Below are 16,945 nucleotides of genomic sequence, written 5' to 3' on the forward strand. Positions count from 1 at the left end.
ACCAAAGTAAAAATGTATTCAAGTCCTTAATTGCATTTATGTCTTATGGGCTTCCCCTAGGCATCTGGTTGGTCAGTGCAAACATAATGCTGGTCTAGCTCCAACATATGTTGAAGAGTTGCAGCATATGTGTATTTGCATAATGTATGGGGAAATAACGTAATTCCAGATTTCCATATGGGTCCTATTTACAGTTCTACAACTTAACCTCTGGTAGTAGCTTACATGGAAAATGTAGATCAGTGGTGGGCAATTTGAGAAACTGTCCTGAGAACCACCACAAAATGGCAGGCATGGGTGGTATAGCAAAGGACAAGTAACAGTTCCCAAAAGACTGACAAGGCAGAAGTGAGTTTGAGCCGCAACAAATCTCCTTTGAACCCTTAGTTTTCAGCACCAACAAAAAACCATTTCACAACAATTTCAGCTTCTAGTAAGGAAGTGTGTTGATTTTTTAAAAAGTGGAAAGGCCCCAGAAGTGTCCAAGTGCACATTGGCACCATGTAGCCTACCCCTGATGTAGGTAGATCTGTTATACATAATGAAAAATCTATAGCTGTTTACTGGAGGATCAAGGCAAATAGTACTAACTAGAGAAAAGATAAGACACATACATCCTTACTGCTTAACTACCTGCTAAACGGAACTAAGATCCTGCCTCTGAGCCTTAGATGTAGCAGGGTAGCGACTGTGACAGCCATAAAACCATCATGTCTAAGAGTAGACTGCTAGTAATTAGGATATTTGGGGGTTGGGGGGCAGGGTACTTGACAGATTTGGGAAGGTAACCTTAAATTCATGGGGGTTTACTGGGAATATGTTGCATGAAGGATCTCTAGAGAAATCTTGGGTTATCCCTTTTTCTGCTTTGTATATTACATATATCAAAAATAAATACAAAGCATGTTCAAAATTATCTGAATATTGAAAAAAGAATATTGAAAAGTTCAAATTGTTTTAAAAATCTGTCCTCCCAGAATGATATAGATAAATATTTTATCATTTTACAAATATAAAGAGGTTATGTCCCAATATCTGAATCAGAGAGAGCTAGAATGAAATTGCAGTACTGAAAACATATCAACAATTCTTAGTAGTGTTTGAATATATTACTCTCTTCCCACTTAAGAAAGTGATAGCTAATATTTCAGATCTACTTCAGGATGTGTTATGTTTTTCCTTACCATCATGGTCATAGCCTCTTTTTTAGGTCCTGAAAATATATATATATATATATATATATATATATATATATATATATATATATATATATATCTGTTATATGGAACTATAGTTTGGGTGCCCACATACAGACAACTGGATAAATCTAATTCTGGCACATCTAACCTTTGCAATGTTAAGTAACTAGTGTCATCCAAAAATAGAACAAGACAGTGGCTGCAGTACTAAAGCTCTTTGCAAGAATCAGGTTGAAGGAAATGCAGGCAGAAAAATATTAGTCTGCAATGATTTGCAAGAAGTGCAACATACTCAGATGATGATAAATGTTTCTATCCTGCAATTTCCATGGCCTCTTACACAAATGTTAAAATAAAAAGATTAGTCAAGACAATTTAGAAAGCCACCCTAAAACAGCAGGATAAACTAGCAATAAAAACAACTGACTGCATGGGCAAATAATACTATTTTCACTACCCACTTAGCTTCCAAAGGCTGGAACATTAAGAAAAGAGTATGTCTCTCCTGATAACACATTATTTATATATAAACTTCATACTGTCTTTCTAGGAAGAATTTATTTTTTTTACAAAGGTTTTAAAATAACACATTAAAACTATTAATGGTTAAAATGTCAGAAACCTCTTTTTGAATTATGCAGAACTGTTCTTCAGGGGTAAGTATTCAGTTAAAAATTAAATTGTTACGAATAGGAGCAAAGTCCAGTGCTCTTTGAAACAAGAGAGATGTCTTAAAATTGCCAGGGACTACTTTAATTGGATTAAGCTACAATCCTACACACTGGGAGTAAATCCCACTGAATTCATTGGGACTTCTGTGTTGACCCTGTTAAAGCAGTAATATAGCCGAGATCAAAAGAATTCCCAGCAGCTAAATTTTTCAATAGCAATGAAACATAACAAAGATCGGCTGAAAGGCTTATTTCTATTTCCAGTGCCATTGAAATAGGGCTCTTAGAAAATAAGGCAAAATTCTTCCACATTTGAAGATGCGTTTGAAAACCCTGACTGGGGCCTCATCTACACCATGCAGGATATTTATTACACTATGAAAGTGGTATGAAAGCGATATATAAGAGGTAGGAGCAACACTAAGCACGGTATAGTGGTATGAAAGCAGTACATGGTATTTGTCAATGGGCCCCAACAGTTGTCAGTGCACTAGTGTGGCTCCTGCCTTTTATATACCACTTTCATAGTGCAATATCTTGCCTGGTGTAGATGAGGCCTGGATCTGACTAGTCAGCAACTATCCTAACTAAAGAGGAAGCGCTTGGTGTAGTAAAGTCACTGGGCGTATCATTTTTATTATTAGTCATGTGAGCATTGTCTTGCCTTCTATCATTATTACTAGAAGTTTAAAGCCCAGCACAAGCCCCTCACCCACACGTTTTGGTCGGTCATCCCAGGAGGTGAGAGACGGAGACCCCGATGCTTTGGCCAAGCTGAGGGACCTTCGCGCTTTGACGAACACTAAAAGTCTTAGCCAGGGCAGGGTGCGGAACGTGAGGCCCTCCAGGTGTGTTGTTGGACCGCAACTCCCATCAGCCCTAGCCAGCACAGCCACCGGCGGGGAATGATGGGAGCTGTAGTCCAACACCAATTTGAGGGCCTCAAGTTGCCCACCCGTGGCCTAAGCCTATGTATATTTACTCAGAAGTAAACCCCAATTGAGTTCAATGGAACTCACTCTCAAACCAGCAGGCCTGCTATCGCAACCGCAGGTACTGAGAAAAGAATGTTGATATCCAGAGGCAAAACTTCTCCGTAACCCTGCCGAGCGACGGAAGGTGCGAGACACCCACACCCGTCCCTCAGGTTCACGCACGTTCCGCACCATCTCCTCCTCCTCCTCCTCCTCCTCCTTTCACCCCTCCCACTGCTTCCGGTGTGGGGGCGGTGCAATGCGGAAGCGGTGGCCCTGCCAGAGAGGAAGTGAGGCAACCGCCTCAGGCAGCGGCACCAAGAAGCGCCCCTGGAGGTGGCGGAGGAGCCGGTAAGGGAAACTGAACTGAGGGGGAAGATCAGACGAGACGTCAGTATATTCGCTTCCCGCGACCATCTCTTTCTCTCCCTCCCTCCCTGTCTAAGCGAGTCTGCGTTCAGCTGATCCTCCTGTCAAAAGGAGCCAGAGCCACCTTTCCTGGGCTGGCGGAGGCGTTGAGGGGAGAAGGGAAGCAGCTCCCTCACCACAAGATGGAGGCTTCGTGATCCGCGGCGACTCCCACACGGTTCTCTGCCCGTTCTTCTCGGTCTGTCACGGCGGGGGCGCCAGGAATTCGGATTTGCTTTATATTATTATTTTCTCTCCCCCTCCCCGGGTGCTTTATTGGTGTCTCCTCGGCGAGGCTAGCGGCTCCTTGCCTGCCCACCTGCCTACCTAACTGTCCATCGAGGAAAGTCTGTGTCTGCCCTGCCCCCTAATAATTCCGGCATGCGACGAGGCTTTATGGCTGCTTTTTTGTCCCTTTTCCCCTCAAAGGCGGCGAAAATAGCTCTTTTTCTTTCCATCCCGTCTCCGTTGAAACGAAGGCGGGAACGGTAGTGGTACCGAAGAGAGTGACCAAACCCCAAAGCTGCCTTGGGGAAACGGGAGGGTCACTTCTGAAGGGGGCAGCGTGGTGGGGAAGAACTGTCAGTGCAGGATGCCTTTGCGAAAAATTTCTGCACTGCCTTGTATTTTATATATAGTTCCCAAAGTGCTGTTTTCACTGCTGGAGCTCTCGGTTAAAAATATTACACTGTTCCCCACTGTGCTTCCGTTACTGCTACCATTAGTAATCATTTTTCTCTCGCTTGTGTTTCATTAAGAAACCAATTTCCATACTCAGTGGTGCAGTGTTTATGTGATACAGATAACACGGGCATACTGAAATGCTACTTAAAAGCAAAAACATTGCTAGACACAATTATATCCCACTCCATTATACCTCACTTGTTTAATAAACCATATGTTTTTTACCTTTATTAAAACCATAATTGTGTGGGGGAGAAATGCCTGAAGCTATTGCTTTTGTACTTTCAGCCTCTTGAATATAACAAATAATTTGTATATGGGATATAATTCCTATCAGAAAAAAAATGTAAGGTTACTGAATTTGCTACTAGTTTCCTAGGTGAAATAAGGACTTTAATACAGTGAATTACATATTAGGTTCCTGTGGTGGTGCTGATTTTGACTAGACAGATTCTGACTGTGTATCACTGTAGAAAAGCAGTAGGAGTGTTTGGAAAATTTGCTACTAGGGATTGGATCATTATCTTCCTTTAGCACTGAAGCAAATGCAGTACTATTCTGAAGCTGAGCCCTGATGATCCTCAGCTCAAGTTAAGCCCTGACTAAGCAGGTTGACTATATGTGAAATGCTCAGTAGAAACAAAATAGAAAACTCCTTGTATGTGTTCTTAAATTTACCATATTTTATAAACAACGAACCTGAGTTGAATATTTTAGGATGTGAATTAAAGTAGGTTTTACCTATTAAATTATACCCCCACAAGAAACATGATCTTTATCATCTTTGGTTATTAAGCAATGTCATAGTTTCTTGTTTTATTTCTGTTCAATGTTTGTTTGATTTTAAATGATTTCTTCTGGCATTGCATTTACACTTCACAAGGACAAAGAAACAGCACCAGGAAACTTGCTGGTAGATATGGTAGCCTATCATTCAAGGGGTAGTTGGAAGTGCCTGCTTGCAAGTAGACATCCTTGGGGGAAGGCACATCACTTTTCTGGCTGACTGCAGTGACAGCCTGAAGTATTTTGTAAGTAGGTGTGCGCGGAAGGATGTGCCAGTGGCAGATTGGGAGTATGTATCATAAGTAAACATTTTTTCATGTAACAAGCTTGCACTGCTTAATGCTGTTCACTGTCTCTTCAGTCACTGGAACATTGTGCAGAAATTAGTATCTCTTCTGCATGGTGCTGTGCTGTACCCCACAAAATCTGGATGTGTAGCCCTAAATATTAGTTCCTTCCAGAATAAGGTGTAGAGTCCACCTGCTTTACTTGAATGTCTTGGGATTTATTCTGGGCAAAGGAGCTGGTACAGATGCTCATTTAAGTTGCACTGAGGCAATTAACAATCTGATTAATATTTAGATATTTTAATCTATCCAGAGAGTGTGACTGTATGAGAACGTTACTGTTCTTATGAAGCAGTATTCAGATAAATAATAACTTTTCAGTATTTTTATCCTGCCTTTTATAGAAAAATATTCAAAACACTAAAACAGCAAAAAAAAGTCAGAATAAAAATATCAGTTGGAGTAACTATTTTAAAAAGCAATATCTCAAAGAGCCCATTAAAAGGTATGTTTTAGCTGCTCTTTTTTAAAAAAATGGCCTGCAATGGGGGTAAGTGGGCTTCCTTTGGTAGGGTGCTTCATTTACTGGGTTCACACAATGTGAAAACCCACACTCAACCCATATTCAATGTTAATTATGGTTTGAGTGTGGGTTGCCATTGAACTGTGGGTTGTTTTGTTGTGTAAACCCAGCCATGGTAACAAACAATGGTTTGTTAACCACAAACAACCCACAGATCACAACCCAACAACAAATCATGGGTTCTCTTCATGATTTGAAGAGAACTTACAGTTCAACAACAACCTGCACTCAACATATACTCAAGGTTAAGTATGGGTTGTCATGTTGTGTGAACCCAGCCATTGGGTTGTATTCAATATTTGTTCTACTTAGAGGAGAGACATTGAAATGAATGGCATTTAAGTGAGACTAACATTGGATATAATCAGTACCAACATAGAAAAATCCCTCCTACTCATGCCCATCTAGCATATTTTAGAAACATTGGTGGAGCAGAGTTCCAGTATACTATCTCAAAGGTTCTGCAGATTCATATAGTGAATGAAATAAAAAAAATTAAGACTCCAGTTCAAGGCTGTTTAGGACTTTAAAGGTTAGAATCAGCAATTTGAATTGAGTCCAGAAACTACTGGTTGTCAGTGCAGTTGAGATAGAGTCAGAGTTACATTTGCCAATTTGCCCGCTTCAGTCAGCAGCTGGCAGCCACATTCTGGACCAATTAAATTCTTCAATTGTCTTAGAATGCAGGCCACATGGAGTACATCACAGTAACCCAGCCTGGAAAACTAGGACATGAATGTCTGAGGCCAGTTGTATTAAATAGCTGTTGATACTTTATTTGCAATCTTTATTACATTTTACTTGTAACATTTATCACTATTATGAATTGAGTTCTCTCAACTAATTGATGGGGTAACTTCTTGCATTCAAGGAGTCACTGCTGTAAGGCAAGCTTATTTAAAGTAATCCAGCAGAAAACCTGAATTCCCATCATATAAATACAGAATAGTGCTGCTCTCTCAATTGTATGTATGTTAGTTTGACTGTTATACAGTGGATGTCTTTATTGAGAACTCTCTAACACTTCTTTTTGTACTTTGTTGCACAGTTCTGCCTCTGACAAAAGAAAAATGGCGTTTAGTAAAGGTTATCGTATCTATCATAAACTGGACCCACCACCATTCAGTGTGATAGTAGAAGCCAGAACCAAGGAAGAATGCCTCATGTTTGAGTCTGGCGCTGTGGCTGTTCTCTGTAAGTTGAGAAATTCTGCAAATATAAACAGATGACTAAGTTGATAAAATCTGTAACAGTAAAACATGGGAGCAGATGAACTGTTGAGTCACTGTATCTGTTTTACCAGTGCTTTAATAGGCCTTTGCGTATTTCCTAATCTTTTTTGCTTGAAGGTATTCATTTTTGCATGAAGGTGTGCAGTTTTAGGGTTCTGGTATTTGTTGGTATGTCTAGAAAATTCCCCCCAAAACCTGCCATATGGTGTAATTCTATTAGTTGTTAACATAAACATATTTTCAAATAGCTGCGTTTGGTCATTATGCTGATTTGGATTAGCATTGCATGAACAAGCGTCAAACTCTCCTTTTCACTTCTGATGCAGCTTTGAGGAGATGAGAAGCTTTTTGTTTCTGTCTTTAATTACAGTTTAACCTGTCTGAACTTGGACAAAGTGTGGTTAATTTTAAACCAAGAGTAACTACAGTTAAGGGGTCAGATGTAACATTAAACAACAGTTGAAAATGGCAGTGAAAGCTGACCTCATTGCTGTCCTAGAGAAGGAAAAGGGGGAGCACATGAGCCCAAGGTTTATACACATAAAACTAAACAAAGTTTAGTGGGATGTCTTAACTAGATTGTTTTACATGAAATGCAGCCAATCTTAGTTTGCACCAAAGACTATAGAGACTCATGGGTTTCTCCCTTTGGGAAAAAAGCTAGCATTTATTTAAATCTGCCACTAGCACTAAGAGGAATATACAAGTCTCTTGCAAGAAAGAGAGCAGAAGTAAAAAAAAATGTGATAGATATTAATTTAGGAAAGCTGGAGATCATACCTAGCGTGTCACCTAAAATTAAACCAATAAAAACTAAATTGGATAGTGTTACCCGTTGGTTAAAGGATGTTCGTTCTGCCGTAGCTGAATTCTTATCAATAGGTGCTAGAAGGTCATCTCTTCTCACCCCCATTTCTAATTCAATATTCTCCAAAGCTGATAAAAATAATTGCAGGTAGCCATGTTGGTCTATGTGCTTTGATCAAAACCCTTCAACCTGGTTGTTAAGTAGGGTGACCATATGGAAAGGAGGACAGGGCTCCTGTATCTTTAACAGTTGCATAGAAAAGGGAATTTCAGCAGGTGTCATTTGTATATATGGAGAACCTGGTGAAATTTCTTCTTCATCACAACAGTTAAAGCTGCAGGTGCCCTGCCCTCCTTTAAATCTGGTCACTCTAGTATAGTTTCTGCACCTTTAACTGTGGTTGTGAAGAGGGAATTTCACCAGGTTCTTCATATATACAAATGACACCTGCTGAAATTCCCTTTTCTATACAACTGTTAAAGATACAAGTTTTCCTTTTCATATAGTCACCCTATGTTAATTAAAAACAATAGCCCTTAAGTGGGGAGAGAAAGATGTTGAATATGGTAAAAAAAATAATAATCCCAGTTTTCTTTGGGATGTCTTTGACTTTTTAATTGTTTTAGTTTTATGTGGTCTTTCTAAAAGGGTTTTCTTTTCCTATTTGATCAACATAACTTCCAGAATATTAGTGCAGGACAAAAAGCTTTCAAAAGAGAGTTGGCTCAATTTTTGTGTCTCTAACACTTATGAATGAGCTGCATTAGCAAATTTCCACTCAATGCAACTGGAATAGGGTTCTTTTTCCTGTTGGCCAATATATTATGAAAAGAGGAAGATAAACTTTATATCTACTTATTTAGAAGGAAGTGGTTTAGAGGTGAATAGCTTTGCCTGACTTGTCTGGGACAGGATGCTTATACTCTGTTAGATATAGCAGTGTCAACCTCTGTTTGCACCACAGTAACTACGATAGTTGGCAGCTCTTAATATGAACTATTCAAAACTGAAAACAAGTATTAGTATGAATTAGCACAAAAACATAGGGGAAGTTTATATGCATGCAGAGTAGGTATTTAATATTAGGGCTGTGCACGGACCCCCCGATCTGCTCCGCACCCGATCCGCAAATTCCAGATCGGGCCCGCTCCGCCCCACATCGATCCACCTATGGTCCGGCTCCGAATCGGAGCTCTGCAGTGGTGGCGGTGGCGCCAGGTAAGGCCCCCTCCCTCCTCCCCCCTTACCTGCGTCCATCGCGTTCCAGCAGCAGCTTCACCTGAGGCTGAGGCTCAAAGTAGAAGGGCAGGCCGCAGTTGCAGCCTGGTCTTCCAGTTTGAGTCCTCAGCCTCAGGTGAAGCAGCCGCCGGACCTCGACAGAGGCAGGTAAGCCCCCCTCCTCTCTGCCCCCTTACCTGGCTCTGCCACCATCGCCACACGGACTGCGGCAGTGCCAGGTAAGCCCCCACTTACCTTTTTTTCGGAGCTCCAGATTGAGGCGAAGGATCCGCTTGGTCTCCATCCTCTTCGCCTTGATCCGCAGCCCCCCCCGACCCACTTTGTCTCCGCCTTTGTTGGAGGCAAATCAGGCCGCCTCACTATTGCTTCTGCACTCCAAAGCGAAGCAGAGTACAGCGCTATTTAATATCCTAAGTCTTTGCAACTCAATCCTTTGCATATTTACTCAGAAGTAGTTCTAATGTGTTTATTGGGCTTACTCCAAAGTAAGCGATTGCAGATTCAGAATGTGTTTTTCTTTCTGATATAGAACAGTTGTTAGAATTTACTTTAGTAAGTATAGTTCTTTGTATTGGGGAAAAAACTTTTCAGACGTATTCTTTGATCAAGGCAGCAATGTAGAAAGACAAACGCGATCTCACCTCAATACAACTACAAGCATTGACTATGTACCATCTAATTTACTGTCCATCTTCCATTTTTATAACTCTGCTCTTTGCCCAAATTAATGTCCTCTAATTCTTGAATTAGCTGTTGAAGTTGTGTTGTGTTTTTTTAAAAAAAGGACCTGATCACTTCTCTGCTTTATGTCATTCCTTCAGATTGGATTTTCTGATATGTGCTAGTTGGGATTTGTAGAATGTACAAGGAAGGATTGATGCATGTTTGCTTAAAAGAACATAAAATATGGGTGACACACAACATATCACAAATAGACTTCCATTTAGCACAGTGGAACTTTCCTGACTTCTTTGTCCTGCACCTTTCTGCACATCTTCAAAATCACCTCTGGAAGGTCTCATACTCTATCAGTGTCGATTTGAAGGGAGGGAGAATCTATTTCACTGATGCCATTCTGTTAGCAGACGGACACAACTGGATTTCAGTCAGTGTTTGGGTTGGATGCAGATTTAAGCTTGTGCAACTGGGCTAGCGGAAATAGATATCCCTGCCCCTCTTCCCCACTGCACCCCTTCCAGCCCTTTGATAATGCTAGACAGAGGGTTGGGTGGCCTTGCTGAATGGGTTAAGCTGGTTTGTGGGGAGGGGTGCTCTCTGAAATTTGGGCAGAACCACCTTCCATTAGTGGACCCCCTCCAGTCCCCAAAAGCCAGATCCTGGATTCAACAGTTAGAGTTTATTAGCTAGCCTGCTATAGTAAGCAAGCTGTGGAAGGGGGAGAGACATAATCATTGCATGTAGAAAATGAGCTGGGCATGAGGATTCACATGTAAATAGATACACATGGCTTTACCCCTCCTTAGGACTGCCTAATCACTGGTAGCAACAAGAAGTTGCCAATATAATTATTTTATAAGTGTCAGATTCTCTGTGTCTCTTACTGTCACTTTATGTCATGATATTGATTTGTCGTGGTTACAAAATCTTGCTTTCACATAGCAGGATTTTAAAGATTAGAAGATTGCTGTTTTTAAGTGAGTGGAAGATGGTGGGCAGGGAGGAATTCTTTCTGTCCTAAGCATCCTTAAGGGACCCTAGGAATTAGTGATGATATTGAAATGTACATGCATTGCTTAAAAAATGTAAATTTTGTTAGTTCATAATTATAACCACCAGAGTAGTTCTTCTGTGACTGGATTCTGTGAGCTGGAGAAGAATTTAAGGCCAGCTGGCCTTCCATCCACACGTTTGCCTCCAAACTGAATTTCAGTTTTGCATTATTTCTAGACCCATTGCACATTGCTTGTAAGTTGCTGATATGGGCAGCAAGATAACCACTACAGACAGTTGAACAACTTCAGTGCTTTGTGAATTGCATTGCAAATGGAGTTTTCCCGATAACATATGATCTTCTGTAATTGCCAGCAATCATGCCAAGGACCAATACTAGGAAGAGTGCTGCAGCACTCTAATGATTTCCAGTTCATATACAGATGGACAGAAACATGAAATGCTTCCAGATCAGAGAGAAAGTTGACTTTGTGTTGCCCAAATTCTTAGTTTCCCCAACTCAAGCCTTCTGAATAGGCAAGTGTACTTTGCCTCCCAGCTTAAAAATATAGAAAGAAAAAACATGTTTTCAGTATTTGGCCAGTGGTAATGGTTTAAAATGTTTGTAGTAACAGATTAATGTACTTTCTAAGCTAATCCTCAAAGCACTTTAGAAGTAGAAATCTCTGAAGGGTTGAACATGAGGGCGAAAGATGGAATTCTCTAACCATGTCAGCCCTCCTATAATTCCCTGATCATATTAGATGGATAATGTTTATAAAAAACAGGGGGGAAAGGCTTCATTACATGTCCATGATATTTGGACTTCTTAGACATGTATCCACAGAAAAGCAAAAGATACAGGTTTTTATCCCACTCCTTAGCAAAAAAAAGCCTTCTATAGTAGCTTACATATAATCAGTAAAACAAGAAAGTTCCTTCCCACAGGCTTACCATCTAAAAAGACATGCCACACAAAGAAAAAGGAATGGAAAAGGAAGAGGAAAAATTAAGTAGAATTTCAGTAGGGCTGGTGAAGTGGCCCTGCTTCCCACATTAATCTCTCTCAATGCAGCCTGCCAAAATGGCTGCTGGTGGCAACAGTTGACAGAAAAGGAAAAGTCATGGAGATGGTCTTCAGCTAGGCTAGTGGAATGGCACTGTTTCCCCTGTCATTTCATATTAAAACTACTTTAAGATTGTAGAGAATCTAAAATATATGGTTCTACTGATTTGTTTATTTTATTTAAACAGAATTAATTTATTGTAGGTTTAGGCTTTAGTTTATGTTATGGGTTGGATCCAGATTTAGCAATACTTGAAGTAGACCCATTGAAATCAATGAAACTTAAATTACTCATGATTAAGTATAGTTTATTTCAATGGGCCTACTCTAAGCATGGCTAAGTCTGGAGTAAAATTCTAAGTCTTTAAATAAACTTAGCATTGTAAAAATACATTTGCTGAATTCTTTGTGATTATTCTCTGTTTTAAATACGATTTACAATATCTTGTATAACATAGTAACATTTTACTTGTTTGTCTGAAAGTGATCAAGACTGCTAACTCTATGGAGCCATTAAAGGGATGGATTGGGTTTGGGATCATCAGTGTTCCAAACTACTGTTCAAGCAACCATTCAAAATTAATGGCTTTTTGTCAGTTCATGTGGATTTCCATTATTTTGATACTCTGATTCTTTTGTTTCTAATCAGAATCTTAAGAATGTACTGAAAGAATACTCTAGTTATATTATTTCACACATTTTAATTAAAAAATTTAAAATAATAGGTAATACATGATAAATCATCATGTGTGTATTCTAGAGCAAAAGTACCAAGCTATTATGCTTAAGCTCATAATGATGCTGTTATGTAAATTAAATTGCTTGCTTTGCTGTTTAAATATTGAAAATCAACGAAAGGCATTTTAGAATGTATTAATATAAGTAAAATGCTTTGGCCAGAATTCCTAATTCTTAACTTCTATTTAAATAGCATCTGCAGAGAAAGATGCAATCAAGCACCTGTACTCCAAGGTAATGGATGCATATGGACTTCTCGGTGTATTAAGATTAAATCTTGGTGAGTAGATCATCTCATTTTGAGGGCGACCTTTCTTCCTAAGAACAATAACAGCTCTAAGATATATATTTCGGATTGTTCATGCCAATTCTTCTGTTGGTCCCATTGCTGGTATGTGACCACAATAGTCCAGGGAAATTAAAGACCAATTCAGTGTGCTTAGCGGGGTATTTTAGCTTTGTTTCTAGTTGATACTTATTTGATTTTTCTGAACAGTCTCACTCCCAATTCCCTACACCATTGGGAAAACCACTTTTGAGACTTTGAGTCTCAAAATATTAGATATGGCATGTGTGAGATCAGGAGAGGGTTAGAGCTGAATATCCACGGGGTGAGGGGGCAAACTTCTGATGACTTTGAGCATACATTAAAAACTTGTTTTGCTTGGAGCACGCACTACTGCTACAAACAGGTTAAACGTTTTCTTCTGTGCTGTTCCTTTCATTCACATGAGGCATGCCAGCATGCTTCTGAGGTGGACATGAAGTTCATTATTTTCTGAGCTGTTTACAAAAGAGATGGTGATGTTTTTAATACTCTCTTTTTCTAAGGTTCTTGGTAACCTATTCCTTTATGCATATGATACCAGTAATGATAAAACTCAAAGTAATAAATATGCTCTTCCTAAAGTAGGCATTGTGGCATCTCAGCATTTATTTCTGAACTGTACAACTTTTTGGGCCCTGAGGGCTGCATCAGGCATCTGCTGGACTCAGCTGAGGGCTGCACGTGTGTGCATGCACATAAAGTTCACTTACACACATTGTGCTTTCCTAGTATACATTTTAATGTTTAAAAACCTTCAGTTTAAGACGGGGTGGGCAATTTGTGCTGCATTCCCATAAGGGTAATTTGTCAGGGGTCATGGTCCCCCTAAGCCCTCCTCATACCTCCACTCACATCCACTTACTTCACCTCACTCACATAGTCACTTCCTCCCAGTAAATCATACATATACACACCTACTCATAGTTTTAATTCTTCCCTTTATTTAATAAATAAATAAATACCGAAAAAAAGGGGGGAACCCTCTAAAAATGGGTTCTATGGTTCCTACTATAGAAACCTCCTTCCTAGAGTATCCTAGGAAGCAGGCAGGAACCTTCAAGTTCTGTTAACCTAGGACACTCTAAGAATTAGGCTTCTATTTTCCTCTTTTCTTTTTTCAGCAGCAGTAGATGTTAGGGTCTGAGTGCCCTCCAGATGGGCTTGGAGGGCCACCTGAAATTTGTGTGCTGCACTTTTTGCATTCTTGATTTATATAATGCTGAGTATTCATGGAAGGTTAGCTGCTGAAAAGTAAACTTTTTAGAATTACACAATTTTCTCAATAAAATGTATGAACTAATACTTGAATATTAGTGAAAGTGTTACCTGCAAAAGTTTAGACTTCAGTAACCGTTTATTTACATATATTTCTTACAGGAGACACATTGCTACATTATCTAGTACTTGTCACGGGATGTATGTCTGTAGGAAAGATTCAAGAATCTGAAGTTTTTCGTGTTACTTCCACTGATTTAATATCATTGCGAACTGACCCATCAGATGAAGAACGAATCTCCGAAGTGCGCAAAGTTTTGAATTCAGGAAACTTTTATTTTGCATGGTCTTCTGCTGGGGTCAGTTTAGATCTTAGTCTAAATGCCCACCGTAGCATGCAAGAACAAAGCACTGATAACAGGTTCTTCTGGTGAGTAGATAAATTTTAGGAGATCTGATTTGTTATGTGTGGATCTGTATTTTGAGTTGTCAGGTTTCTCATGAGTTAAGATATTTCTGACAGTTTTACCTTTTTGAAATTCCATTTCTTGATACAAAATGTCAAAGTATTAATAGGTAAATATCAGTAGTAAAAAAAAAGCAACTTTAGCATTTCCTGTTAATCAGAAGACTAATTGGATGAGATCAGCCATTTGATGCAGGACTGTGGTCTAAACACCTCTGTCCTTGAGTGTAAAGCTTTATGGTTTAGAAGAAAGCTGTTTGGATTCTTGTTCTGCTGAAAACAGAATACTGGAAGATTGTGTTAAATTTGTTTAGTTCAAAAACTAAAATGGATTAGATTGGAAAGCATTTTTTTTTACATTTTGTTTTATCCAAGGAATATACTGTGTTCATTATTAAAATACACCCTTCTATCCCATACATTCAAAATAGAAGGAACCATTTTGGAAACTCATGGTTAGCTGTTCTGGGGAGAGTTGTTCCACCCATCTACAACTGTACAAAGGAGAAGTGAAATAAATAGCACTGAGTACAAATGGTATAGTGGAAACTTTCACAGATATCAGTAATGTTAAAAGATGTGAATGTGTACACTGGCCTGGTTTGCACATAATGCTAACCTGTGGTTTATTTAACCCATGTTTAACACAGGGTTTGTTAACATACCCAGGTTTTGTCTGGTAGATGATCAAACAAATGGTGATTGGTTTTCTAAATTCCTAGGCAACTTCACCTGCTCCCTCTCTGTGTCTTAACCACCTTTGCAATGCTGTAGTACTGCCAAGTGAAATGGCTGGGTTGGTGTTTTTTTACCACTCTTACCCATCACCTCAGTAGTCTGGTGATATAACCCATTGTTCTGGGTTGACACATAACAGCAACCCAGTGTTGCTGCTGAGTTGTGAACCCAGAGTTCACAACTCAACAGCAAACCGTGAGCTCTCTTTCTGAGTTGTCCATGGTTAACAAAACATGGTTTGTTAGCACAGCTGAGTTCACTCATCCGTTGGTTAAATAGACCATGTGTTAGCATTATGTGCAAACCATCTCTTATTCCTTTATAGAATTGTGAATAGTGTTTTATAATATAAAATATTAAATGCCTTTTCTAATATGCTAAGCTATGTGTATATAGCAATTGTGTTCAAGTTTAGTAGAAGGGCAGAATTTGGAATTAGGCAGAGAATTCAACATAAGAAGCTCAGCACTTTTAGAAAGCAAGATTCCAATCCCTATAGTTGCAGTGATGGCCCCCATTCCTGACTTCAACCATGAATAAGATTTTAGTGATCAGGAATGGAGGCTACAGTGATCTGCATAGCTCAGTACTTCTCCCTCTGAATAGGAAAAGTGCAATAAATTATGCAAAATAAGTTGTTATAGCTGTAAAATTCTCAAGATTCTGACATCTCTACCCAGTATAAATTTCTTGTATTTGCATGAAATGTGCACAGGCCTGAGAATTTTTTGCTTAAAAATTTCAATGCATAATCTTTTAACTGGCCAAGGTGCTTCTAAATGGTTATGAGACTGTCTGAGCTGGCAGAGGTAGTAGAGATCTTGGGCTAAAATCTCCCTTTACTTGAACTGCTGCTACCACCTGCTAGTTTGGAGAGCCGGGAACCCTTTTATAGAGAAAGCCAGTAGGACCACCAAATATTTCTGGAATGCCCCCAAACACTGTAACAAAAGAGCACAAATGAAACTTACACAGACAGTTTTGGGGACATTTTACTTCCCAAAGCCAAATCCAGATTTATATAAGGGTAGTAAAGTTCCTCAAAACAAATCCATATTTGTGGTTTCAGAAGGGCACTTGAGAGAAAGTGATGGTTCTTCCCATAGTACCCTAGAGCATTCCAATCCGAGAGGAACAAAATAACTTTACCTGTGCATAAGCAGAGATAATTAACAGAGCAGATTAACCACTCTTATGACCAAACCAGATTTCCAGGAAATTGGGGAGAGAACTTGACAAGAAAGTAGGATTACTTTGGTGTAAAGTGTCAGCCCGTCATCCTTGTGATGACTGGAAGACAGCCATAGTACTGAGCAATAAGAAGCAAGAGCCAGTGTTGTTTGATTGTCAAAACTCTGGAGAATTCACATTTGGAGAGATGCAAGTCTGTTTTTTAAAATGCAGATTTAGGCCTTCTAAAATGGACCATTTTGATTTAAAAAATGTGAAAGATATACCTTAAAGTTCTCCACAGAGATCTTCTGAAGTTTTTGGATTTTTAGGTTTGTGGATTTTTTGGTTTCTAGTTAACTGTATGATGATGTCTGCTATGTTAAACTGACCTATGTAAAAATAAGCTCCATTGTATTCAGTGGGTCATAAGCCTTGGTAAACTGGCGCTGCACATTTTGTTCAAAATAGCTTATGGAGGAATATTCTTGGTTCTACATATATTAATGAAATGTCATTTGGAAATTAATATAGGGGGAGACTGCACAGTACAGAAAACCACAAAGAACACACAGGGCTCCAGGACCCCAAGTTCTGCAGGAGCTCCTGTATGTGCAGGTTTTCATCTGACCATAGCCAAAGGTGATAAAGCTGGAATAGCTGGTTGCAAAGATGTTCTCAA

General features: G+C 39.4%; 1 protein-coding gene across 7 annotated transcripts in view; it reads left to right on the forward strand.

The window, feature by feature from the left end:
* Positions 1–3,128: 3,128 nt before the first annotated feature.
* SYNJ1 (synaptojanin 1) overlaps positions 3,129–16,945 on the forward strand; it is a 68,658-nt gene continuing 54,841 nt past the window's right edge. For 3 of the 7 annotated variants that reach the window (XM_063126698.1, XM_063126699.1, XM_063126701.1), the window contains exons 1-4: positions 3,225–3,451; positions 6,641–6,786; positions 12,540–12,626; positions 14,052–14,319. In XM_063126698.1, the coding sequence (XP_062982768.1) occupies positions 6,663–6,786; positions 12,540–12,626; positions 14,052–14,319 (479 nt within the window). In that variant the 5' untranslated portion in view covers positions 3,225–3,451; positions 6,641–6,662. Of the gene's footprint in view, positions 3,196–3,223; positions 3,452–6,640; positions 6,787–12,539; positions 12,627–14,051; positions 14,320–16,945 lie in introns of those variants that run through there. The other 4 variants (XM_063126697.1, XM_063126700.1, XM_063126695.1 and 1 more) reach the window with 4 other exon arrangements.

This window comes from Elgaria multicarinata, chromosome 5 (assembly GCF_023053635.1).
Source record: "Elgaria multicarinata webbii isolate HBS135686 ecotype San Diego chromosome 5, rElgMul1.1.pri, whole genome shotgun sequence".
Lineage (NCBI taxonomy): Eukaryota > Metazoa > Chordata > Lepidosauria > Squamata > Anguidae > Elgaria > Elgaria multicarinata.